Source organism: Bos javanicus, chromosome 3 (genome assembly GCF_032452875.1).
Source record: "Bos javanicus breed banteng chromosome 3, ARS-OSU_banteng_1.0, whole genome shotgun sequence".
Classification (NCBI taxonomy): domain Eukaryota; kingdom Metazoa; phylum Chordata; class Mammalia; order Artiodactyla; family Bovidae; genus Bos; species Bos javanicus.
The window spans coordinates 120,279,292-120,305,011 of NC_083870.1; the positions used below are offsets into that span (position 1 = coordinate 120,279,292).

At 55.6% G+C, this 25,720-nt stretch overlaps 2 protein-coding genes across 10 annotated transcripts in view; one reads left to right on the forward strand and one right to left on the reverse strand.

The window, feature by feature from the left end:
• Window positions 1-5,396, forward strand: part of SNED1 (sushi, nidogen and EGF like domains 1) — a 74,881-nt gene extending 69,485 nt beyond the window's left edge. For all 3 annotated transcript variants that reach the window (XM_061412911.1, XM_061412909.1, XM_061412910.1), the window contains one exon: window positions 1,904-5,396. The gene's annotated coding sequence lies outside the window, so the exon portion shown is untranslated. The remainder of the gene's footprint in view (window positions 1-1,903) is intronic.
• The window catches only part of LOC133244995 (transcription termination factor 4, mitochondrial-like), a 45,218-nt gene continuing 24,757 nt past the window's right edge, over window positions 5,260-25,720 (reverse strand). For 3 of the 7 annotated variants that reach the window (XM_061412915.1, XM_061412913.1, XM_061412914.1), the window contains exons 11-18: window positions 25,126-25,307; window positions 24,577-24,744; window positions 22,428-22,553; window positions 22,207-22,341; window positions 19,154-19,353; window positions 16,933-17,066; window positions 15,152-15,298; window positions 14,044-14,606 (exon numbers count right to left, since the gene is read on the reverse strand). In XM_061412915.1, coding sequence (XP_061268899.1) covers window positions 14,413-14,606; window positions 15,152-15,298; window positions 16,933-17,066; window positions 19,154-19,353; window positions 22,207-22,341; window positions 22,428-22,553; window positions 24,577-24,744; window positions 25,126-25,307 — 1,286 coding nt within the window. In that variant the 3' untranslated portion in view covers window positions 14,044-14,412. Of the gene's footprint in view, window positions 6,168-6,826; window positions 7,012-9,312; window positions 9,797-10,935; window positions 11,037-14,043; window positions 14,607-15,151; window positions 15,299-16,932; window positions 17,067-19,059; window positions 19,354-21,012; window positions 21,193-22,206; window positions 22,342-22,427; window positions 22,554-24,576; window positions 24,745-25,125; window positions 25,308-25,720 lie in introns of those variants that run through there. The other 4 variants (XM_061412916.1, XR_009735588.1, XM_061412917.1 and 1 more) reach the window with 4 other exon arrangements.

Sequence of the window (25,720 nt, forward strand, 5' to 3'; positions counted from 1 at the left end):
GTACGTTCCCTGGGCCCACAGAGCTGCTGCCAAGTCTGAGGAGTGTCCCCAGCACTGGGTCCTCGGGCGGGCTGCCATCTCCCTGTGCAGCTCTGTGTCAAAGACTCTCGGACCATAAGCTTTCAGAGCTTCCTAAGGGGGTTAAGATGAGTGAGGAAAATAATCCTTAAGGCCTCCCAACAGACATAAATTTAGCCCAAATACACTGAACCCCACTCTGTCTCGAACAGCAGACACACACCTTCCCCAGTCACCAGCAATAGCAATGGAGGGCTGGCTGAGCTCTCAGAGGCTGAAGCACACCTGCCTCAGGGAGGCGGGACTGCCAGGCCCGCAGGGAGGACACAGAGGCGCAGCCTGGAGCCAGAGGTGGAGGGGCTTCAGAAGCGCCCAGCCCTGCAGAGGCGGCCACTGGGGGGGCACTGACCTCACATTGGGGGCTCTTGCACTGGGAGCCCAATGCTTGTGCACAGGACCCTAAGCGTTCAGAGAGCCTGAAACAAAAGGGATCTTCTAACACTATTCTTACTTATGCCAGCATTTCCCAACCTCTTTTGGCAATTCAGCCCCCTGTGACTCGCACCTCCCCACATGGAAACTCTGAGCAGGTCTTCTCAACAGTCTAGAAGATGCTGGGCTAACCCAGAGACCCACCTAGCGCTTGACACAGCTTCTTGTCAGCATGATGGCCCTGGGAATAAAGGAGGCATTCTGGCTGGGCCAGGGCAGCTCGGCAGTCGAGAAGCCTGTCTTCCCGGTGGTGCAAGAGAGGCGGGAGGCAGCCGGGGCAGAGCAGCTGCACACACAGCCGCCTGTTACTCAGAGGCCTCTGTAAACACCAGGAGCAGCAGAGCCCTGCAGGCCCAGGCTGACACTAAAGCACATCTTGGAAGGAGGAGGCTGGGCCCGCGGCGGGGGGGGGGGGGGGGGGGGGCCAGCCACATGTGAGCAGGAACACGTGACCTCAGGCAGGTGGCCCACTCCCCCCACCGCCACGTACTCAGAAGATGCACTCCCAGGCTTGCACGAAGTTCACCACCCACAGATACAACTTGAGTGTGAAATGTTTATACTGCAATAAGTCACCTGAAAGATAATATATTTTATTAGAACTCATCCAATAAATCCATTTCTATAAAAACAAATCAGAAATCCTCAACTATTAACTTATCAAATACTAGCTTTTAGAATACCTATTCTGAATACCTATTCTTAGGTGCTTCCCTATAGCTCAGACGGTAAAGAATCTGCTTGCAGTGCAAGTGACCTCGGTTTGATCCCTGGGTCAGGAAGATCCCAGGGCAAAAGGAATGACAATCCACTCCAGTCTTCTTGGCTGGAGAACTCCATGGACAGAGGAGCCTGGCGGGCTACAGTTCATGGGGTCACAAAGACTCGGACACGACTGAGCAGCTAACACTACACTACACCACTGCTGTTCTTAAAACCACGGAAAACACACAAATAAGCAGGAAACATTTACTTCTCTGGGGTAGCCTGGTGGGCTACAGTCCAGGGGGTCGCAGAGTTGGACACGACTTAGAGACTCAACAGCATAACAACAATTCACACACAACTGTTCATCCAAGACCAAAGTGCAAGAACTCATTTCAACAGAGAGACCAGGGACAGCCCATCTTCAGAGGGGATCACGGCATCGCCACATGAAGGGAGCAGCCTGTAGGCCTCGGGGCTGAGCTGTCCCGGACACCAGGGCGCAGCTGGTCCTCCATAAGCCTGCCCCCCCCCCACCCCCCACGGCAGAGGGGACGAAGCCCACAGCTCGAGGCAGGGAGGGGCGAGCCATTTAAGTCCTTTGGGGGCAATAGCCCAGAGCCACTGTATGAAGAGGAATGCGCACAAGTGCCCTCCTCCTCACACCCGGTCTGTTTTCTCTTCTAAGGACTCAGGATGTTCCTGCTGCGTTCCATCAACCTCACGCGTTTCTAAAGCCCAAGAAGATGAGGTCTAAAATCAGACTGAAAACGGCGTCCTGGCTGGAGTCAGTGGCCTGAGCAGCTTCCCTCCTCTGGCCTCTGAAGACAGTCGGCCAGGCCAGGCAGGCATCAGCCACAGGCAGGGAGACCTCCAGGACAGACCCTCACTAGATAGAGCCCAGGCTGCTCTAAGCAGGCAATGCACACACGTCTGCCCCAGGGGAGCAAGGCTGCCCATCAGGAATGCTTCTGCAACCTTCAGAAACCAGCTTTCGGATTCCAACATCAGAAAAGGATTCTCCCCTTAGGAACCAACCACCAAACTGAGGAGGAACTGCTACCTACAGCTTCCAAAGCAAAGACCATGGGGCTGGGAGAAGGTGCAGAGGTGAGGCACTGGAAGCCCTTCGGCTGGCTCTCCTCCGCCAGCAGTCCGTGCTGACCGTTTGCAAGTAGTGACCCGCCATATGGACCAGCTGATTTTGAAAGAGAAAATGATAGCCAACACTAAGGTGGAGCTTAAACACTTTTCATATACAACTTTTTCCAGTAAAGTCAGAAGTATTTTGGGTCTGTGAACCAGACGGTCACTGCGGCAATGACTCAGCTCTGCAGCTGCAGCACAAACGCAGCCACAGACGTGTGACTGATGAGGGATGGCTGGGTTCCAATAAAACTTTATTTACAAAAACAGGCAGAGCCAAGTCGGCCCACGGGCCATGCTGAGCTCAGCCCTGGTCTTTGAGGCCATAGGCTTCAGCCTATCCCCAGGATGACAAGTCCCACCAAGGCACCAAAGACCTCAAGGGTTTCAGGGAAACCTCAATGTTTCAAGCCCACTTGGAAAGCCAAAGCAGCATGTCCACCAAGCACAGCAGGGCTCCTCCCACAAGCCAGGCGATGTGGAGAGGCGCGGCTGGGGAGGCTAGACTAGATGCTGGGAAAGGGCTCCCTGAGGCCACAACTCATGCAATGCTGTTGGGGGCCACCGGGTAGTATGCACCACCTTCCACACCCTCCTCCTTCACACGCCGACCACCGCATCATCCTGCCAGCCCGCTCTCCAGCACGCTTCCCCGCTGCAGATGAGGTGAGGACCAAAGCTGCGAAGCCCACCTCACACCGTGCTGAGCGTTTAACAGCCAACCCAGGCTGGAGCTCCAGCCCTGGGCACCTCCCAGTGATTCAGCTCCAAGTCAGCACTACAGCCCAGAAAGGCCTCCTTCCTTTAAACTTTTATAAAAAAACTTTTACAGAGTTATATTTTAGGCTTTTTACTTATATTAAAGTTCTGTGTGCATATGTCTGTGTATTATGCATTCTGTCATTTCCAGCAAGGACGTCTCTACTGTACTCCCGAAGGTACCCCGTCTCCAAGGATCACCTGGAGAAGACGGCAGAGAGCAGTCCCGGGGCCCCGGCGCCGGGAGAACCGAGGAAAGCACATACGTACACACACGCTGCTGACCTGCGCTGCGCCGGGCCCTGCCGCTGCGCCATGGAAGCTGCGGCGCCAGGCGCCAACGGCGCGATCACTGGGGAGTGCGTGGAACGCGCCACTGCCGCGGTAACAACCTTAAGCCCTCAGCCACAAGGCCAACGGAGCGTGCTCCTGTTTTGACCTTAGAAGCCTCTGTTCCTACAAGAAACAGTCTACTGAATCCAGAGCGTGGTGCTGTGTTCTTATGATTAACCCCTTTTGATGTCTTATAAATTACATATCTAGTAGAAGACTTCCTGATGCTAAAGGAATTATAACTTATCCTTAAAACATTACAAATGAGCCACTGCTTTTGCCCACATGGCTCCTTCGTCAAACTCTAAAGTCATCCTTGGAAATCCTCAGAGTCCACCCAAAGGAATGAGTAAAACGGAATCAGAAAACTGTCAGGGGCATACACAGTTCTGTGTGGACATAAAAGGAGCAATCATGGGCTGCCAAGGCAGTCTTGTGCTAATCAAAATTTGGATCAACTGACCACACAATCGAGCTTAAATTTAAGATTCTGCTAGCCCCAAATGGGGAGCACAAGAGCAACACCCCAGGTTCCAGGGACAGCGCCAGCCACCGAAAGGCCACACAACACAAGAGCACAGGAAACCTTGTTCCCGTGGTCAGAGAAGGCAGTGAAGGTGAAACCTCCCTTTCCCCTGCACTAGGGCTGGCACGGCACCAACGGGGAAAGCTACGCAGCACCTCGCTGCCCCCACCAGCACCCCAGTAGACAAGGGTCCACCCGGTGTCAGCCAACCTCCGCAACTCTGCTGGGTCGGAACTGCTGCCACCGATGCTGGACTCCCGCGTGGAGGGACTCACGCGCCACTGGCCTTGGCGGAAAGCATCTCTGCAGTCGTGCTCCAGCGCGAGCCTGGAGGCACAAGCGTCTGCTCCAGGTGCCAGTCCCCAGAGTAAAACAAGGCTCCCATCCCCCAACGACACCCCAGCACAGTGCGGAAAGGAACTATCGTAAAAAATCTTTTACATAAGAAAAACAACACAAGCAGCCATTTAGAATCTTAAGCTCTCACTAACCAACACAGGCGCGTTTGCTAGAGGCGGCCTCGGCGCAGCGTCTGAGCCTCGGCGCCACTGCCTCTGGGCTGGCTCAGCCTGCTGCGGGCCTGTCCTGAGGCCGCACACACACCCTCTGGTCCTAACGACACAACTGACCCCAGATGGTGCCGGGCACTCTCAGGAGTCAGGATCACCCCAGTGAGGACTGCCACCCGACAGGACCTACCGTCTCTGCAGGAAAAATGAAGCCAAGTGCCACGAGTCTCAGGTTTTGGGCACATCGCCAAAAATGTCTTTTGCAGCATCAATCCTGTGCCAGCCAGCCCATCGCCGGGGAAGAGCCCCCAGAACATGTAGTGACCCCCATTCCCCCCTGCCGGGCTTGTGTCCCCAGGACTGGGCCTCTACCTCAGAGATGAGCCCTGGTGCATACACCCAAGCCCATTCCCCAACCCCAGCTCTTCAACGTTGCTCCTCAGAACCTGTGGCCTCCCCAAGGGGCCATGGAGCTCCCTGCAATGACACCAAGCCCAGACCCTGGCCCTGGCTCCAGACCCCAACACCCCGTGACCCTGGCAGGCATGCATTCTCCTCTGGCCTCAGAAGCCCCATCTGGACCATGTTCTGGCATGCTCCAGGTCAGCACTCCATAGCTGCCAGAGACATCAGGACTGGATGTGGCCCCTGGACCGAGCTGGCACAAAAGCAGGTTCCCCCACAGGTCAGAGATGGGCCTGTTGTTCAGAAATGCAAAAAGCATCCCTTCACAGCGCTGGCATCAAGAAACTGTGCAGGACAAACCACACGTCACCAGTCAGCTTTCTTTTACTCTGCTGTATACTGAACGCAATTACAAAGAAGTATTTTTTATTTAAAAACATGAGTATTTTTGTGGAAAATCTGCTACTTGTTGTCATTAAAATAAACTGTTGTGATGTACTAAGGCTTCACTGTCTTCTCCTAATTCTTTGTCACTAGAAGGATGTAAAATGACTCCTGAACCACAAGAAACATCCCCACTGTGTCACAGAATTATCACCAACACAGATGACGGAGAAACAGCAACACCAGACGCTGCTGCACTGAGCCCCCGACTTCAGGAGCTCCCAGCCTGTGGGTCAGGATGGAGCAGGGCCCTCCACATGAAACCCAACCGATCGAGCCAAGGCATCTGCTGCTTAGTGTGGCCTGTCTACCTCTCAGGTGATTTCCAAACATTCTTTCATCAAAAGGCCAGTTTAAGAATAAAAAATAACCTGAGAAGAATGAAGTGAAGTTCCCAAAAGCTTTGAGGAAATTAAAATAACCTTTCCTCTCTCTGGGCTCCCTTCACTGCAGTCCATGCGTCACAGCTCCTACTCCTCCTCCCTGTCCTCCTCCTCCTCCCTGTCCTCCTCCTCCTCCTCATCCAGACTCTCGTCATCAGCCATGCAGCCCTCAGACTCCTCTTCCTCCCGGGCCAAGAGTTTCTTAAAAACCTCAAACTCCTCAGCAGAAGAAACTGCTGTTCTGGCCAGAAACTCAGCTTCTGAAACTCGGAGGATGTCCTTCAGTAAAGGGTTGGGGACCTGTGTCTGCCCCTTCTTGTCAGGGGTCTGGTACCGGCCCAGCCGCTCCAGGAACACGTGTCTCTGTTTGGTCTTGGTCATGGAGTACTGCAGCAGGTCCGTCTTCACAATGTCCACGTGTTTAATCCCCATCCTGAAATAGGCATACTGGAGACACAGACGTGGTTAGGAAGGCAGCTGCAAAAAGCCTGGTAGGTTCCTAAAGCACAGCCAACTGCAGCTGTCCAAAAGCACGCGGAGAAACCTGACTAGTCAACAGCGGTAGAGCACTGTGACCCCCAGCATCTGCACGATGGCGACAGCTTTCAAAGCATTTTCAAATTTATATCGAGAAAGATGCAGCAAAAAATAAAGGGCAGGAAGGAGAAATCAAGATCTATTTTCCTTCATGGGGTAAGAAAAACTGGGACCATGAAAAAAATAGGTAAATAATTCAGAAAACATCTAGGATCTGACCTAAGCCATCAAAGTTGTTACCAGAAACTTTGGAACAACCTTCATACTTACGTTTCTAAGATCAACATGCACAACAGATTTGAAAGAAAGGTTCTAGCTAATTTTAAATTAGGTATTTCAAGCAGAGGTCTCATATGAACTCTAAGAAGGGGCCTGAGTATTCCGTTATCAATGGCAGGAAAGTTGCGGAAGATCTTTTACCCGTGGCGAAGAAGACTCCACACTGAATTCTGGCTGGCGCTGGGCCAAGAGGGTTTAATCTTGACCTTGTCTGCTTGCCCAGGTGAGTCAGCTGACCCTGACTGCACTGGAAACCTGCTGCTACCCAGCACGCCACCAGCCATTCTTACCTGAAATTTGTACTCCAGCTCACCAGGGTCCTCCCGAAGAACATACGGGCACCTGTGCAAAATCTCGGTGACTTGCTTCACGGTGAAAAGGCACTTCTCCTTAAGGACCCCAACAATGACTTCAATGTCCCGCTGACGCATGGTGAAAATTTCAGGGCAACAGTAAAGCACCCTCTTTAATTTCCCTGAAGATCATTAAAAAGGGCAAATACATCATTTTAGGATATTCCAGAAACCCAAGGGGCCAACCACACCTAAATCAAGCCTGAATTTAAAAAACAAACAAGGATCCTCTCCTCCACAGAAGGAGTGCCGACTTCAGATACGTCTTCCCAGGAGCACTGTGGAAGCAGAAGGGGCCAGAATGGCTCAACTCCCCAGTGACGCCCCTCGCTCCTCACTGCCCAGCCCCAGCTGACAGGCGCCTACTTCATATGCTAGGGCCCCTCGTGCCCTCCTCGCCTAGAAGAGACTTTCACAGGGATGTGCTGGGAAAGCCAGACAGGAGGCTGAGGCAGCAGTCTCTCCCACACTGGGGCTCTGGACTCCTGTTTCCTCCTGCAATAAAACAGTCCTTGAAACATTCACAACCAACATCTTAGGACCTAGGAGCTAGAACGCAATGAAAAGTGGTTCCACAATAACAGCGTAATAATAACAGCGAGAATCCTGACGCACAAGCACAGAGACTGATCTCCGGGTTCGCAGGGGCCGCAGGTCTCATCCACACTAAGGCACTTCTGAGGGACGGGGGCTCTGTCAGTAACTGTATTAAGAAAACCGGCGGAAACTGGGACCATCCCAGGCAAACTGGGGCCTGTGGCCTTCCTACAGATAACCAAGTAAGACTCAGAGCCCAGACACTGGTAAACCTCCCTAACAGGTGAGTCAATGTCTTGATGAAACACACTCAGGAATGAATTTCAGGAGTTCAGTGTTTACCTTTGCAGCTGAAGCTCACGCTGAGCTTCTAATCTATAACGAAGGCACGTAAGGCGTCAGGGTTTCCCAGGTGGTGCCAGTGGTAAAGCACCCTCCTGCCAATGCAGGAGACAAGAGAGATGTGGGTTCAATCCCTGGGTTGGGAAGATCCCCTGGAGAAGAAAATGGCAACCCACTCCAGTATTCTTGCTTGGAAAATCCCATGGACAGAGGAGCCTGGTGGGCTACAGTCCCTGAGGTCACAAAAAGTCGGACCTGACTGAAGCAACTGAGCTCAAGGATGGTGTTAAATTGAGCCTTTCAGATTACACTGCAACAGGTAATCTGTTAGGAGAAACACACACCATTACCTTCTGCCCATCTTCTAGAAAAGAGAAGGAGGCCTGTAGAGATCCTCTGAAATCTGGACTCCCAACCTTTTCTCCCCTTTCCCCATCCCCAACAATACTTCACCAATAACAGACAAGAATGAACAAACAGTAGAATTCCTCTGATGAACGTGGGTAGGGGTCCTTGGAGATCCTCATGAGCCCCTACCCTCCTCCTCTAGAAAAGCCCACAGAGAGACCCAGTGGGACTTCCCTGCTGGTGCAATGGATTAAAAACCTGCCTGCCAGTGCAGGGGACACAAGTTCAAATTTGGGAAGACTGCACATGCCTCAAAGCAACCAAGCCCATGCGCCACAACCCCAGAGGCTGCGCGCTGAAGTGACGGCAGCCTGCGCACCTGGGGCAGAGCTCGTGCCCTGAAACGAGAGAAGCCATGGCGACGAGAAGCCTGCACGCTGCAACCACAGAGCCGTCCACGCAGCAACGAAAACCCAGCGCAGTCAAAAATAAAATTAATTCCTTAATTTAAAAGAGAGAGAGATCCAGTGAACTTCTAGGATTTGGGGGGAGTGAATCCTGTGTCGGGGGGGGCGGAGACGGTGGCTGGGAAACGGCCACTCCACCTGTGTCCCAGGAATCTGGGAAGATTTCACATTTCCCATTAAATGGAGACACCTGACTGGAACCCAAGCCTTTACGGGGAACTCTAAGTGTCAGTAATGCCTGACGCGGCTCCAGACCCCTCTCCTCCTCCGCAGGGGAACTCTAAGTGCCAGTAATGCCTGACGCGGCTCCAGATCCCCCCTCATTCCGCAGGCACGGCCCCGGGGTGAAGGAGTCTAAGTCTCTGGCTTCACACAGACACACACAGCACTGAGCCCGCCCCGGGTCAATTGAAGCGTCCAAGGGCACACGCACACCCACGAGCCAACGCCACCGCTGACGTGTGCGGGGCCCACACCACGCGCCCACCGCCGTTCCCGACGCCAGAGCACCCACAGGGAACACACCAGACAAGAGCGGTCACTCAGCTCCCCCTCCCACCTGCAAGGCCCTCTGCAGAGGTCACTCTGCCTCCTCAGCTCTAAGCCAAATCACACATTCCTCTCAAGGACTTTTCCCCCGCAGAAACCTCCTCAATCCACCTCCCCAGGCTATTTGGTCTCCAGCTCTGACTCCTCAGCACTACATATAAAATCCCCACCACTTCTTACCTTCTCCAAGGCCCAGCTTTCGCAGGTAACTGGAGCGCTTCTTCATTTGCATCACAGGCAGTTTCAATAACTGAGGACTTTTCTTCAAGGCCACACACACAGGCTCTGGATTCAAACCCAGAAGTATTAATTCTGAAATGATGTCCAGCATCTGTTGAGGGTGGGTACCTGGCTGTATGCTGAGCAGTTCATTAACATGGACATCACTAAAACCCATGTCCCGGAGGGAACGGACAAAATTCTCTTGCAACACAGGAGTTCTCTGCTGCTCAAGGAGGCACTGAATCAGCCCGGTTCTGTGCTCTGGTTTCTGTGCACATTTTGGGGGTTCAACAAAGGACGACTCCTCAAGGCCCCCTCCACTGGAGACTGTCATTAGCTTACACAACAAAAAAGCAGCCGTCCTTTTCTGTCCTGCAGGCTGAGGAGTCTGCCTAGCGAGGAGGGCCCAGGTAAGGGGCGTCAGGCGGTGCCAATCAAAGACCTGTAAGACACAAAGGGAATGCATTCCTCATCACACCAATGCAACGGACACCACAGGATTTCTGAGTCAGGGTCTTTAGCTCGTTGGTCTCACGCAAACATAAGTTTTTATAAGCAATCTGCAAAGTCATAACTGAACTTTAAAAGCCTAGAGAGAAAGAAGTTCATGTACAGAGAACAGAGTTTGCAGGATAGGTTTGCTTTTGCTGTTCTAACTGAGGGGACCGGGACAAGGAGGGATTGGGAGAACAATTTCAAGGCCACTGGGTAAAGTATGCCTTCGGGTGTGGGGGGTCCTCTACCTGTTCAGTGCCTTGAGGGGGGTGGCTACAAATTTAGCTGAGAGATTAACAAGAAGAAAAAAGTGTATTTATATGCGTATGTTGATTCAGGAAAGAGGTAGCTCCCTAAATGACTACAGCTGGGGGCAAATGGGGGAGGAAGGTTTCTAGGGGAAGAGCAAACGGGAGGGCTCTTCGGAAAACAAGTGGGAGCCCAGAAAGTCTGTGACAATGTTTATGTTGATACAAGGGGTCGTCCCTCTTTTTTTTCCCTTCAAGACGGTAAACTCCCCTGGAGAAAGGCTCAATGGCGCCCTCACTCCCGGAAAGCTCTGCTTTTAGTGAGATAAGGGCCGCTCCAAGCAAGCTTCTTTCAGTCTCTGCTGAATCTCAAACGTCTTTAGTTTAAAATCATTTCTGTGCCAACTCTGGGGTCCGAGTTGGTACCCACACCTGAAAATTCCGTATCTCGTACCAGTCTCCAGATTCACCTAACTGCATTCATTCCACAAACGGAACGCCGTTAGCCTGCCAGCCAACTTCAACATTCCCGCTGACCTCAGAACTCTTAGGGGTCAGGCCGGCGCGCCACCAACGGGGCCCAATCCCCGGGTCCTCAACGCCCCTCAAGACGCGTCCCTGAGCCTCCCCAGCGCCCTCAGCCAAGCCCGCCCGCTCGGAGCGCCCGCCGCCCCTTGTCGCCCTGTTTGTGGTCCAGCCGCGGCTTCGGCCCAGCGCCGGCGGCAGGCGGGGTGGGGACAACGGGCTAAAGTCGCGCCAACGCGGCGGGAAGCGCCGGAGGCCGGGGTGCCGCACACCTCCGCGACCCGCAGGAGACCGGAACGCGGCGGCACCTCACCTGCCGACCCAGCGCCGCCATAGCGCGGAAGCGGCGCTCCCAGGACCCGTCGCTTCCGCCCTCCCGCGTCCGTCGCTTCCGCCCTCCCCCTCGCAAGCGCAAGCGCGAGGGAGGCAGTTCCGCCCGGCCCTTCTCCACCTGCGTCCGGCCGCCTGCACCGTGGGCTCTCCGACCGCGGCTTCCCTGCTTCGTGCCCACTCTGCCCGGATTTCCGCTTTCCGGAGCTCCCGGCTGGCAGAACAAATGAACAGCCCCTTCCCCACACGCTCGCTTTCCGTAAGAGAAAACTGTAACCTCGGCTCACACCGGCCGCCCCTCTGGTCCCGCAGTAACCTCCCCGGAGAAAGTAGCTTAAGGCAGAGACTGGGCGGTCTGAGTAAGATGGAATCGTCCCAGGTGACGTTATTTAAGATTCGATGTGGAATCTGTATCCAGTAAGAATTTTAGTGTAGAGTTGAAATGAGAATGGAGTGATCACCAGGTTCCAAATGGGGTCTGGGGGCCGCGGAGGACCGGGTCTAAGCCCCGCTCCGCACTTCTGAGGAGTTAGAACTGGGCCAGACCCAGGGACGCCCCCGCCTACCCAGAGCAGCACCTGCCAGGAACAGCCTACGGTCTCAGGAGTTCCCCTTACAGCTACGCAACCGTCTCAGACTGCAGCCCGTCCTTTGTAGACAAGCGCCCTGCTTTCTTGCCAGCTCCAATTATAATTCTTGATAAAAACACACATATTCTAGATGTGTTTAAACTGTCCAAAGGAACTCCACAAATCTACGGTTTTTCTTTTAAAAAGTTCCTCCCAACTTAGAGGTATGGTTTCCTTCTGGGATGAAATTGTTGCAGCCTAATTTGCATTTATTCTTAAATTTTGGATATAGACCTGTAATCGTTCAGGTATAGAAACTGGGCATCTTTCAAAAGGGGATAGTGGTGAAGAAGAACAAAAGAGTGTACTTTCTCAGCTGCCTAAATTCCATCAGTTTTAAGTCCAAACCTTAATTTGTAAGCATTTCTTGTTTTATCTACTTGTTTCTGAACTGAGGAAAAGGACTTGATTTTTGCATGGATACAGTTTATAGAGTACCTGCTCTAGGCCAGGCGCCAGACGGGGTGCTAAAAATATATCTTTTCACAAAAGGATTATGTCAAAGAAGAGGAAGGTTGTAAACCGTGTGGAACTCAAGAAATGGTTCTGTTTCTATTGATTTGCTTTTTTACCCTGATTTTCTCCTTGAAATATGCAGCTGTCAATACTGCAAAGCTAATCACGTTAATGCTTTTACACCCAAAGTCTAAGAACATCCTTGTGTGCCTCCCTGGAAGGAGTCACAGAACCTAAATAGGCGTCTAGGTCTAGAAAGAGTAGTGGCTGGCGTGCAGGGATCACTCCAGAAAGTTGGCAGCAACGTCAGTGCTCTGAGAAAGCCTTGCTCTTTGGAATCTTGACTGTAATGTGGGGAGGAAAATTTTTCAGCATCTGCCTCAAAACTTTAATGCCTGGATTCTTTCTGCAGAGAATACTCTCAAAGCGTTCAGACTTTCCTCTGCCAACAAATCAGGTGAGTTTTAATTATTTTTCTTATACAGAAGTAACAGTTCTTGGAGACCTAGAACTTTGCATTTTCAGCCCATTGCACACCTGTCTGAAAAAAGCATTCTGTAACTTCTTCTGTATTATAAGCATCATAGAAACTACAAAGGAAAATATTTGGGTTTTTTTTTAACCTTTGAAGAGTTCTTAGAACATCATAAGACTTGTTTCATTCTGAACAGTAAATGTCACTAACTTACTACAGACTTTAAAAAATACACTTCTAAAAGTCCTGCCTTTACTATCTCTGCTGGACAGAGGAAGAGTCCTCGTCATTCTCTTGAGACGTCAGAGAGACTCAGGCAGCACTTCCTAAAGGAAAGGGATGGTGAAATCCTATATACCGGAAGTGGAGAATAAAATGAACTGTCATCAAGATAGCTGCATACTTCCTACACGAATACTGGAAACTGGGCGCAGGATCGCACCTGAGGCAGGCTGGCCCTGAGCATCTTCTCGGTCCTCTGGGTAGGAGCCTCGGCCCGGCAGAGTGAGGACACATGGGAAAGGGGTGCTGGGGCCTTGGGTTTGGTTTTGTTTTCTTCCTGCTATTTGAGCAGGGGGTAAAATGAAAGGTTTCCTTCTGACCCCAACCACTCCCTCTCTCCAAAACAGATACAAAATAGAGGCTGAATTTCAGATTAGGGTGGAATGGAGCCTAGAGGGGAGGAGTTATCTGAGTATGTGAGAGCTGCACTGGGTCCTGATCAGGACGGGGAGAGGGGCATTCAGGGCCGGACACCCCCACATAGTCACAGGGGCTCCCTGGGCCAGATGCCCCCACATAGTCACAGGGGGCTCCCTGGGCCAGACGCCCCCACATAGTCACGGGGGGCTCCCTGGGGCCAGATGCCCCCACATAGTCACAAGGGCTCCCTGGGCCAGACGCCCCCACATAGTCACAAGGGCTCCCTGGGCCAGATGCACCCACATAGTCACGGGGGGCTCCCTGGGGCCAGACGCCCCCACGTAGTCACGGGGGGCTCCCTGGGGCCAGACACCCCCACATAGTCGGGGGGCTCCCTGGGCCACATGCCCCCACGTAGTCACAGGGTGAGGGAGACACCCCCCACACAGTCATGGGTCGGGGATCCCTGGGGCCAGACACCCCCACATAGTCACAGGGGCTCCCTGGGGCCAGACACCCCCACATAGTCATGGGGGCTCCCTGGGCCAGATGCCCCCACATAGTCACGAGTGGGCGGTCCCCGGGGCTGGATACCTCTGCATAGTCATGGGGTGCTGAGGTGCTGGGAGGGGTTGGGGTGGACAGCAGAGCAGAGACAGATGATGGGCCAGCCCTGCTGAGCTCTGCACAAGGGCAATGGCTGACACACCATGCCTCCAGTCTCCTTAGACTGGCGAAGCTGCACAGACCTGCTGGGCACAAAGAGGGACCCCCAAGCTGACCAAGGCGGAACCACTGTGGCACACGGAGACGCACAGATAGAAAAATAAGGAAATGAAGTGCTTCCCGTACCAGCACTGCAGAAGAATTCATGTGGTCCAAGTCAGGGTAATTGTTTACTAATAAAACTGCTTTAATTTGGAAAACGTTCAAGGAAATAAAGAAACAGTTGGGTCATTTGGCAAACAGTTCTCCACACTCCACGTATCAGACAAGCGTACACCAAGTCAGAGGAAACCGAAATCAGGCACGTGTACAAAAGTAAAAAGAGAATCGAGAACCTCTCATGTGCCTTTTGGAAATTCACAAATGAAAAGCCCTTTAGTAGTACAAAACTCAAACACTAGAGTGTTTTTTCAAGGCCATGAAAAAAAATGAATTCCACGTCTATTTTGTAAACCTAAAATAGCACAGCATCACTGGCTTTTGTTCTAACAGATGGGTTTTAGAAAGTGAGCTAGGCCTAATTCTTGAGCGCTTACTCCCTAACGGAAGGCGCCTGAGAAAGCCGTGCCTCCCTAAGCGAGTCTGCAGCGCGGCAGGGAGCTGGGCCAGCCGGCGCTCTGGATCCCACCCTGCTGCACGAGGGCCGGTGGGGCTCCGGGGCCCGAGCCGCGGCACTGGGGCTCCTGCTGTCCAGCTCCAGACCAACGGTGGACAGAGCTCTGCTCCCTGAAGGGGGAGAGAGGTAGGCCGCGTCACCTGCCTGCAACAGCATTCTGAAACCCTTGGCTTCCCTCTGGAGGCATTCTGAAGAGCAGAAGGCACCAGAGGAACCCTGCAGAGCCCACCCAGCATCATTCGAGACTTGCTGGACCCCGCCGCTGTGCCGGAGCTGCACATCCAGACACAGCCCCCGCGCAGAGGGCCCCGGACGCACAGGGCCGCCGCTGCCCACTGCGGGCCCCGGCTCCCTCGCCCTCCGCTCTCCTCCTCGCTTCGGCCTGCTCTGGCCATCAGCACTTCACAAACCCTCTCCCTAGGCCTCCACCTCATCTGTGGATTTGTCCTTGTCACGGGTGCCCACGGGTGTTCACCCACCTTCTAAGGCCCCTGGGGCTGTTCAGGGCCTCTGGAGTCCGGCTCACAGGCAGCAGGCTAGCCCTGGGCCCTCACCTTGGTGTCCAGGGCAGTGCGTAGGAGGGAGCCCCCCTCCCCCAGAGGCAGGGGGCGACTGGGACCCCCTTGCCCCCCAGTGCACGGGCTGGGCTGCTCACCTGACTTGTTTAGCCGACACACCTCCTCCCAGGTGTAGTCCGCCAGGTTCACGGGCTGTGTCACCCAGCGGTCTGTCACCAGCTTCTCCAAGGTGGTACGCTGCTCGGGCACAGGCTGCAACAGCCCAGACATGAGGTTCATGAGGTCTGGGGACGGAAGGGCATGTGGTCAGAGGGCTGAAGGTGGCCCAGGCTGGGGGTGGGTGGCGCGCACTGTGCGAGTGCAGGGCCTGGGCCACCGATTCTGACCAGCACCGTGGGGCTTCTGGAAGGCGGGGTCCCTGGCCATGCTTCCCAAAGTGCTGCGGGAGGTGTGTGGGGCCCCTGAAATGAAAGCTTAGTGCTAGAGCTCCCACGCTGCTCATGACACCAGGGGGCAGCAGCCCTCATGTGGGCTGCCCGCTGGGGCTCTGGAGACACAGAGCCATGGACACAGGCATCGCGTGGTGGGAGGGGAGGGAGGTGCAGCTGCGGAGCCCCGGTCTCTCCCCACGGGAAGGGCGCATGAGTGCTGAGGAGAGCCCCAGCCCTGAGTCTGCATCTGGCTCCCACTTTCTTTAACAGCGTGGGTGTCACCGCAACCAGGGCCACTCCAGACCTCAGTGCCCGGGTGACTGTCCTGAGAGCCCAGGGAGTAGAATTCGGAGCAGCCCACTCGCAGGTGGAGCAGCCTCTCCAGGGTGGAGCAGCTCCCCCAGCCCCAGGGTGGGGCATCCCCTGAAGGTGGGGCAGCCCCCCAGGGTGGAGCAGCCCCTGAAGGTGGAGCAGCCCCTGAAGGTGGAGCATCCCCCAGGGTGGAGCAGCCCCAGAAGGTGGAGCAGCCCCGGAAGTTGCAGCAGCAGGCTGCAAGAGCCCCACTATCATGGGGATCCAGAACGTTAGGAAAGCTCTACAATTCTTCCAGGTGGCTCTAGACTGAACTGTACCCCCCGCAGATTCCCCGTGTGATGATAGTAGGAGGTGGGGCCTTTGGGAGGTGAAGGGGGTCAGATGAGGTGGTGTGCCCCACCCCCCCCCCAGCATCAGTGCCCTTATCAGCAGAGGCACCAGAGGGCCTGCTCTCTCCTTTCTCTGCCCCGTGAGGACACAGGAAGAGGCAGCTGTCTACCAGCCGGAATCCGCCAGCACCCTGACCTCGGGATCTCCACCTCCAGACTGTGAGAAATAAACGTTAGCGCTGTAAACCCCGGCCTGTGATGGGCAGGCATGGCAGCCCGAGTGGACTGAGACTCGGGCCTCCACCCTGAGCGAAGAACCCAGGCACAGGCCTGATGCCTAAGGGCGCCTGTCACCTCACCACCTGTGGTGATGAATGAGTGCTCTTGGATCACATGTCGCGACTGGGAGACCTCAGAACCCTGTGGTCTGGCTCCCTGGAGCTCCTCCAGGCATGGGTCTGAGGGGCCATCCAGGCCCGCTGGCAGGGGTCGGCACTGCAGATGCAAGCCGCTCTCATAGCTCTGCGGGGAGCCAGCTCACAGGCGCTCCAGGAGGGACAGAACCCTGGTTCCACACGAGCGGTTGGGGGGGTCAAGTCCATCCTCCCCCTCCCTCCGGCCATGCTCAGAGGCTGCCAGTGTGTCCCTCAGAAGACAGCCCCTCTGGTCCAAACTTCCCTAAGATCAGTCATGACATCAAAGTCACCTCCAAATCGCCTTTCTGTTCAGATCAAAGTCTGAGAGGAACGGAAGAGAGAGCGAGCCAGCTGTGCCTGTGTGGGTGACACCATGCACTGCTGTGAGACAGGAGCCAGCCCAGGACGTCCGCCCGTGCGAGCTCACCTTCCGAGACCAGATACGGGGGGTTTATTGCGGCCTCCATGGTCTCCTCCAGCTCACAGAAGGGGTTCTCCTCGAAGATCAGCGTGTACAGCGTGACCCCCATGGACCACATCTCCAGCTCCGGCCCCCGGTACCTGCCAGAGGAAGAGGAGGCACTCGGGGCGCTGGGCCAGCCCCACAAGACAGCCAGGACCCCGCATGTCATCCAAGAGCAACCCCCAGCGAGACGCACCATACTCCTCGACCACGTCCGCCCCCCGCCAGCCACTGGGGATAAGACAACAAGCAGAGGCCCACTCAGCAGTGGAGAGACCAAGTCAGCAGGTGGCAAGGGGCTGAGCACAGTGTCTGCTGGGGAGCTTCCTGGAGGAGGAGGAGGGAACACCCAGGAGTGCAGGCAGTGCCAGGCCCCCAGGGACCTGGGGAGCCATGGCGGCTTCAGAGCAGGGCAGCCTGCCCTTCAGAAGAGACCTGAAGGAGCCCAAGGTGAGACTGGCACAGGCGAGCCTCTGTAAGGATGAAGCAAGCCCTCAGCAGCAGGAGGGAGGAGACGGTGGGGCGCGGAGTCCAGGCGGCCACCAGCTGGAGGAGCGGGCCTCGGGGATGGCGCCCCGGGGTGCTCTTGGTTCTCCTCTGTGCTTACAGATCCCCTCCTCCCAGCTACCATCCCTGGGCTCTGAGAGGCCGGCTCTCTGCCAGCCATCTGCATGGTTCAACCCTAATGCCCACAGCAGACCAGCAGGGTGAATCCACCTTTTCCTGCACAGAGGGCCAGGCCCCACGCTGCCAGCGTGCTTGGTCCCTCAGGTCTGGAGCTGTGGGTGGGGGCGGGGGCAGCCTGGGGAGCAGCTGTGTTCATCAGACAGGAGTGCAGATGCGGCAGCTGAGGGAGCTGGTGAGCAGAGGCCCAAGAGGAGCCTCTGCCTTCCAGGGGCCACAGAGGGCCGGGGACCCCAGGAGGCAGGAGCCGGGGGCAGGGGGCCAGGAGGCAACCATGAGGGCAGAGCTCAGGAAGTGAGAGGAAATGCCAGAACAAGAGAATGAGGCTTCAGCAGAAAGAGATGGCAAGGACGCTGGAGGCCAGGAGAGAACGCCAGAGCGGAGCAGGAGTCGGCACTCCTGCTGTAAAGAGCCGGTGACGAGCGCAGGCGAGAGCCGCGCGGCCTCTGGACACTAACCCTCTCCGCCACAGCTGCACAGAAGCAGCCACAGACACCCGTGAGCCCACAGGCGCAGCCCTGGGCCAACAGGACTGTCCTTACGACAGCAGTGGAGGCCAGTCTCCCACCCAGGGATGGAAGGATGTGGAAACGAGAGGGAAGACACAGGCAGAACCTGCGGTGAAGGTCCTGGATGCTCTAACCACGAGCATGCCTGGGAGACTCGTCAGAGCCACGCTTCTCCAGAGGGCGTGTTAAAGAGACACAGTGAAACACCCGCAATCAGACCTGCCTGGAGCTCAGCTCATGCGGGTAAAGACCAGTTCCATTGCATGTGGACAAGACAGAAATCTACACATTTGGGGCACAAACACTGAGCACCGTTTCCATGCTCAGAGGAGCCCTACAAGCCCTGAGCTCCGTCTCGACATTCTCTCTCCTGAGCTCCCTGAGACTGGGCCCTGCCCCAGTTAGGCCCCCAGCACAGAGTTGGACCCGCTTCTCATCTCGGCAAGAGCAGGGGCTCGCCCCACGCCCAGCTGACATGGAGGCAAGCCGGTCAGCGCCGGCACCGCCAGCAGCAGTGGGTGAGCCCCAGCACGGGCCCTGCGTTGGCGCTTCATGCCTCACGCGGCCAGCCCGACCGCACACCAGCGCACTAGCCTGCTGGTGCTGGCATCAAAATAAACAACTAAAAAAATTCTCTTCATGCCTTTGAAGAGTCCCAAATTTGGGGACTCTTTATCTTCTCTTAACTTTTGATTATAGTGAACTCCAAACACAAAAGGTGAGAAGGCAGTCTAATGAACCCCTGGCTTCCCCGACTGAGCTTCCTTTTCCTGCCCACTGACCTCCCGAAGCATACTGTGTCACTCGGCACCCTCATCACACAGAGGCACAACCTGAAGCCGCTTCCCTCTGCTGCCGCGGAAGGTGTGAGCACAGGCTGCCCGCCCGGGACACGTACGGGTTCCCCATGAGGACCTCGGGCGCGCAGTACCCGATCGTCCCTCTGCTGCCGCGGAAGGTGTGAGCACAGGCTGCCCACCCGGGACACCTACGGGTTCCCCATGAGGACCTCGGGCGCACAGTACTCGATCGTCCCACAGAAGGTGTAGAAGAGCTTGCCCCGCTCCAGGTAGGCGGCCGAGCCGAAGTCGATGAGCTTGATGGAGAAGTCCTCGGCAATGACAATGTTCTCGTCCTTGATGTCCCGGTGGAGGATGCTCTCGGAGCGCAGGTACACCACCGCCGATACCAGCTGGAACAGGGGCCACCGTTGTGAAAAGGACACTGAACACAAGGCCTCAGAGAAAGAAAAGGTGAAGCCGACTCTGTGTGACCCCGTGGACTGTAGCCTGCCAGGCTCCTCCATCCCTGGGATTCTCCAGGCAAGGATACTGGAGTGGGTTGCCGTGCCCTCCTCCAGGGGATCTTCCCGATCCAGGGATCGAACCCGGGTCTCCCATGTTGCAGGAACTCTTTACTATCCGAGCCACCAGGCCTGCCCCTCGGCAAATCCCCAGGAACACCAGGCGGCACCGTCAGCAAGAGGGACCGCGTGTACGGCCCTGCGGGACCCACTCGCCTGCGCCTGTGCCCTTCCAGGGACGCCCCTCATAAACACCGTTTCTAAGGTCTCGGTCTGTGTGCCACCAGTGACCTCCCCGGCAGACATTCACTCACCCCACAACAGGCAGAACGATCGTCTAGGGAGGACAGACAGACGGCAGCAGAAGCCACAGGACGCGTGGTGGACGCTTGAATGAGTGTGGGCTGGGTTGTGTGGGCAGTGGCCCAGGAGAAGGCCCAGAGGGGCAGTGATTTCCCCAGAGCTCATCGGGCAACTTGAGCAGGGCTGGGAGCAGAAGCCCAGTATCCAGGCTGCAACTTCCAGGCTCTGGCAGCTTCTCAAAGAGCAGCACAGAGTGGAGCCATGCTTTCCCCAACGCCTGTGGCCTTTCAGCGGTGCGGCCTCAAAAGAACTCCCGGGAAACGGGCAAGCGCATCAGTCTCCACTGTCTCCACTGCGAGAGGGTAGTTACTAGGATGTACTGCTGCCTGCCCACACGGCACGTGTAGTGTGGGGGATCAATAGCAGTAGCACCTCAGTGAAGTTTAAGTAAAATTAGTAAGACTGCTGACCCCACTCACCACTCGGACACCAGCTGTACCGATGAGCACCGTGATTTCGTGGACACAGTCATTCAGATCGTTAGAGAAAATTTTACATTTACAAGTGAATATCTTTGAGTCAGAAGCAACAATTAATGGCAGACAAACTAAGCTGAATTAATTAACTTTAAATAAATAAAGAGGGCTTCTCCGATGGCTCACCAGATAAAGAATCTGCCTGCAATGCAGGGAACACAGGAGACACAGGTTCAATCTCTGGGTTGGAAAGATCCCCTGGAGAAGGAAATGGCAACCCACTGCAGTACTCCTGCCTTAAAAATCCCAGGGACAGAGGAGCCTGGTGGGCTGCAGTCCAGTGGGTCGCAAAGACTAAGCACGAGCAAAACAGAGTTCTGTTGGCTCGGCCAGAATGAATGAATGAACATGTATTTACACACACACACACGCAGACGTGTGCACACCTGCACATCTGTGTATAGACGACACGTGTGCATGTGCACGCGTAACACTGCACAGATGTGCGCACGCACACGGATGTCTGTGCTTACACATTCACACATACGCTCACACGTGTATGGACATCCACCGACATACACACAGGCACGCGTACGTATCAGGCCCAGGTGGGAAGCAGAAACCACGTGCTGCTCTGAATATGGACAACTTTGAGGGTTACTAATTGCAAAGCAGTAACAAGCCTGAATCGGGTGAGGAGCTGCTCACCACAGAGGACAGCTGTGCACCGAGCAGACGCGACCCAGAGCTGGAGGCGACGCACACACTTGCACGCGACACTGCCGTTCTGTGGAGCCCCGAGTCCACGTTTACACGTGAAGCCCACTGTGCACACTGATTTACGAAAGGGCCGGGAGACTTATTGCAGAGTCAGCGGCGTCAGAGCCCTGAATGAACAGCAGTCAGGCAGCAGCTGTGGGTGACTCCACGTGTCATGTCACACGGAAACCTGTTTGCCATGAAGATTTCTGAAACAAACCTCCACCATCAAGTAAAGGAGATGCCTGTATAACCTTCCAGGGGAGGAAGACAGGGAGAGGTGGCATTCTTTGGGCAGAACTGTGATGACCAAAACTTACAAGTAGGTGCCTCAGAAATTTAATTTCAGAAATCCAGTAATTTCTGGGCATTCATAGCTTTGGGGAAGAAATACCACTTCATGGAAGCTGTTATTAGAAACCAAGTCAGCTCCAGGAAACCAAGAGCAAACCTGTGAACTGGTCACATCCCCCCACCCCGCACCCCCTGGCATCCCTCCACCTTTTCCAGGGAGCAAGGAATCATCTGGAATGAAACTCCCACATTCCCCAAACCAAAGAACTGTTGTCTCCCCTGCCCCACCCCAACACCCAATTTCTCTTTCACAGGACACCTTTCTACTTAGCTGGCTACTCTCCCTTTCCAAAAAATAACAAACAGACTAAGATCAATACACGGACAGACACGAAAGAAACCAAGACAAATAACCGAGATGGCCAGAACCGCAATCTTTGCAGGTCAATTAACCGGGCAGCTACATCTACTCAGCACTTCCCGTGCGCCTGACTTGGGCGTGCTGCACGGGGGCCTCTGCACTCCCTGTTTAGCCCCAGCAGCCCTGTGAGACACTGGCTCGAGTGAGGTCCACGTGCAAATGCGCAGGGTCTCCCCATGGCGGACAAGGACTCAGATCAGATGCACAGCCTGCAAGCCCAGCCCGAGAGCTGCACTGGTTCTTCTTTGAGGCTGGGTGGGGATCATGTGAATATAACACACTTTAATCTTCATCCCACATCCCCGGTCACCCCAGGGTGACGCCTGGCCTCACTCTTCCTCCCCAACCCCAACCTCACTCTCTCTACTTCAACAGTAGAATTCTCTTCTCGAAACACGTGTCCTACTCAGTAACACTCCCAAACCGGAGGCCGGGTCCAGCTTCACTGACTCTGGAGTCCTGGGCCCAGGCGGCCAGGCCCGGCCTCACCTGTCGAAAGATGTAGCTCGCCAGGGGCTCGTCGAGGCTGGGATGGCGGTCAATGAACGCAAACAGGTCCAGGCCGGAGCCGTGCTTCTCCATTACCAGCTGAAAGAAGCCTTGGTTCTCAAACACGCCCAGCACCTGGGGAGAGACGCGAGCTGGGTCCGGCCCTGCCGGGACACCTCCAAGGCAGTGCGCTCGGGCGCGGACATGAGACGGCACCCCACCTTGATGATGTTGGCGTGCTCCACCTTGCACAGGATGGCGATCTCTAAAGTGACCTTCCCAAGCTTGGGGTCCTCAATCCAACAGTCCTCCAAAACCTTCTCCTTCTTTATGAACTTCACCACCACCTACGGGAGAGACGGGGTGTCACTGCAGCCCTTCCCACCGGCCCCCGGCAGCTGTGGAGCCTCCACTCCAACCTAACCCCCACCTCCACCCCCAGGAGTCCTGGAACGTGGAAGAAGAAGCCTGATAACAACCGTCCAGCCTGAGGGGGCCAGGAGCAAGTCGGCAGCCAGCCGGAAGTCCCAAGTGGACCTGCGCGACCTGCACAGCGGCAGGATGGGGGTGATGGAGGACCCGGGGGGCTGATGGCAAGACCAGCCCTGGAGGTCTCCGAGTGGGTGTTCCTGGCAAGACCAGCGCTGAGGTCTCCGAGTGGGTGTTCCCCAGATACCCCACGTCACCCCAATTTCTCAACCGAGGACTGGATGTCCCGGCCAAGAAAATGAAATAAGAGGCCTGAGAACTGGAAAAAAAAGAACAAAAATGTCAATCATGTTGGTTTGGAGAACTAACCAGGGAGTTCCACAAGATGGGCGGACAGAAGACAAATACATGGAAAAAATGGTGTGGTGCGGCCACAAAAAAAGGAAGAGGAAGCCCACAGTGCCCGCCGGGTTGCTGATGCAGACCAAGAATGAGGTGACCGCCCGCGGATAAATAAAGATGGCAACAGAAACTTAACGAGTCAGCCAAGAAGCCCGTGATGCCCAGAGCAGTGTGTTTAAACCTTAGGAGGTGTGAGCACACTCAGAAAACTCCACACGACACAGCGCTGAGTGTTAAGTCACAGCTTAGAAACACACGTTCAATCCAAGAAGCTAGAAAAAAGCAAAGTTCACACAAAGTACCAGAAAAGCAACATAAAGAAAAGAAACACTTGATGAAAAACATGAGCAATTCTCTGGCAAGTCCAGCAAAGAGGAGAAAATGTGCCACGAGAGTGAGGCGAGCAGGGGGAGCAGCTCTGGCCAGGAGCACCTGCAGACGCGACGGCACGGCGCCAGCCACCACCGGCGTCCCGGGAGCACCCGCAGACGCGACGGCACGGCGCCAGCCACCACGGGCACCCCCAGCTCCGCGGGCCCCACACGACTAACACGCAGAAAGGAAAAACACTCATCTACACATGAATGTAAATGAGAAAATCCCAGATAAAAACGTTAGCAAGCCAGGGGGCTTCCCTGGTGTCCTGGGGCTTAGACTCTGCACTCCCAATGCAGGGGGCCCGGGTTTGATCCCTGGTCAGGGAACTAGATACCACAAACTGTGACTAAAAGATCCCACGTGCTGCAACTAAGATCTGGAGCCGCCAAAAAATTATAAATATTAAAAAATATATATTAGCAAGCCAAGTTCAGCAACACACTAAAAAAATGTTATAAGGCAATAAAGGATTGAGTCTACGAATAAAAGTTGACTGTGGTTATTCACATGTTAATAAAAGAAACAAGAACATGATCACTGCAATAGATGCTGAAAAGTCATTTGGCCTAAGTCAACATTTATTCCTTAAATCAAAAAAAAAGTGAACTGAAAATGAAATAGCCTCAAACAAAAAGTATCCATCAAGAGATGAAAGAGCCTCAAACAAAAGGTATCCATCGAGAAATGAAAGGAGTCACTGGAGTGGGCAGAGGCCCACCAGGAGGCTGGGCGGCATACCTGTTACTCCTCATGGCTCTGCGGGTCCAAGTCAAGGTGACAGCAGGAAGGAAAAGAAGGCGAGGAGATGAAACAATAGAGAAGGCAGCACAATCGTCAGTGCCAGCAGAGGACCAGACAGATCGACTCAAAATCTCTAAAACCAGCACGACTTTCAACAGACCCCCCTGCTGTCCGGCCAAGCCTGCAGCCACGGCAGATTCCGGCAGCGACGAGAAGCGTGGCGACAGGTGCCACACGGGCCCTCCCAGGAAGCAGCGGGCCAGGCCCAGGGCATCCAGGCAGCCTGGGGGTTTGCAGGGACAGGCAGCATGGTCAGCAAACGCCCCAGGCCTACCCACAATGGGACGGGGAGGGAGGGTGTGAGGTGCATCAGAGCCACCCCCCAGCACCCAGACCCCCCACCCCTCAGGAGCCCAGTACCTCCTTATTCGCCTCCTTGTCCACCGCCGTCCACACGAAGCCAAAGGCCCCGCTGCCAATCGGGCTGAGCGTGCTGTACTTAAGGGAGTACGCCCCCTCGCAGGCCGCCAGCCCCTCCAGCTCCAGGGCCTTGGGGGGCTCCTCAAACCAGGGCTTGGTTCCAAGCACCTGTGACCACAAAGGCAAGTCTGAGGGGCCACACGCAGCACGCTGAAGGAGGGACAGCGGAGGCGGCCGCGGCCCCCTGCGCACAGTGGGCAGGGAGAGCGGCAGCCACTGCCCCGCCCACTCCTCGGGCCCCTGGGGTCCCCAGCCCGAGACTGCTCTCCAGAGGGCACACCCAGGGCCTCAGTGTGCCAGTCCAAACTGGCGCTCACCAGGCCCACCGTGCACACGCAGCACATGCAGACTTGGAAGCCACGTGCGGCTCGCGCCTCACCCAGGTCGGACAGCAGCGTGGGGAGCCACGCAGAGCCTCTCCCGCCCTGGAGGGCACGGGGCGCTGACGGGAGGGGCAGTGGACAGCAGGCGCCGTCCGCAGACACCCACCTCCCCCAGGCTGGCCGCGGACGGCTCGCAGGTGGAGTGGGCAGAGCTCGGCAGGCTGGCCAGCAGCAGGTGGGTGTGCGGGGCCGAGTCCAGGCGGCCGTGCCGCAGGTCCTTCACGAGCCAGCAGCAGAAGAGGGCGGCCGGGCCCTGGAGCTCCACGCGCCGCACCTCGAACTGCACACCTGCGGAGGGCGGTGAGACCGGGCCCCACTGAGCCCCACAGCCGTGGTGAGGCCCGGCCGCAGAAAGGCGTGGTGAGGCCGGCGGCCGCACCTCCCCGGCACAGGGCCAGGGGCAGCCAGAGGCCAAGCGACTCTGGGGACCCGACCCCAGCCACCAATGCAGATGAGCCTAAAGAAGCTGCCCCAGCACCCTCCACGCACACACACAGGTGCGCCCGCTCTGCACACTGTGCCCACCACAGCACCCAGCGGGCACAGGTGCTCGTTGACACAGCCTCCTGGGGACACAGCAAAGCAAATGTGACTATCTTCTTCCTGGCAGGGGGTTTACAGGTTCTTTTACTTTCTTCTTTTTAGTCTTTTATTTCTAGTATTTCTGGAAATAACATATATTACTCGTGAAACTCTTTTAA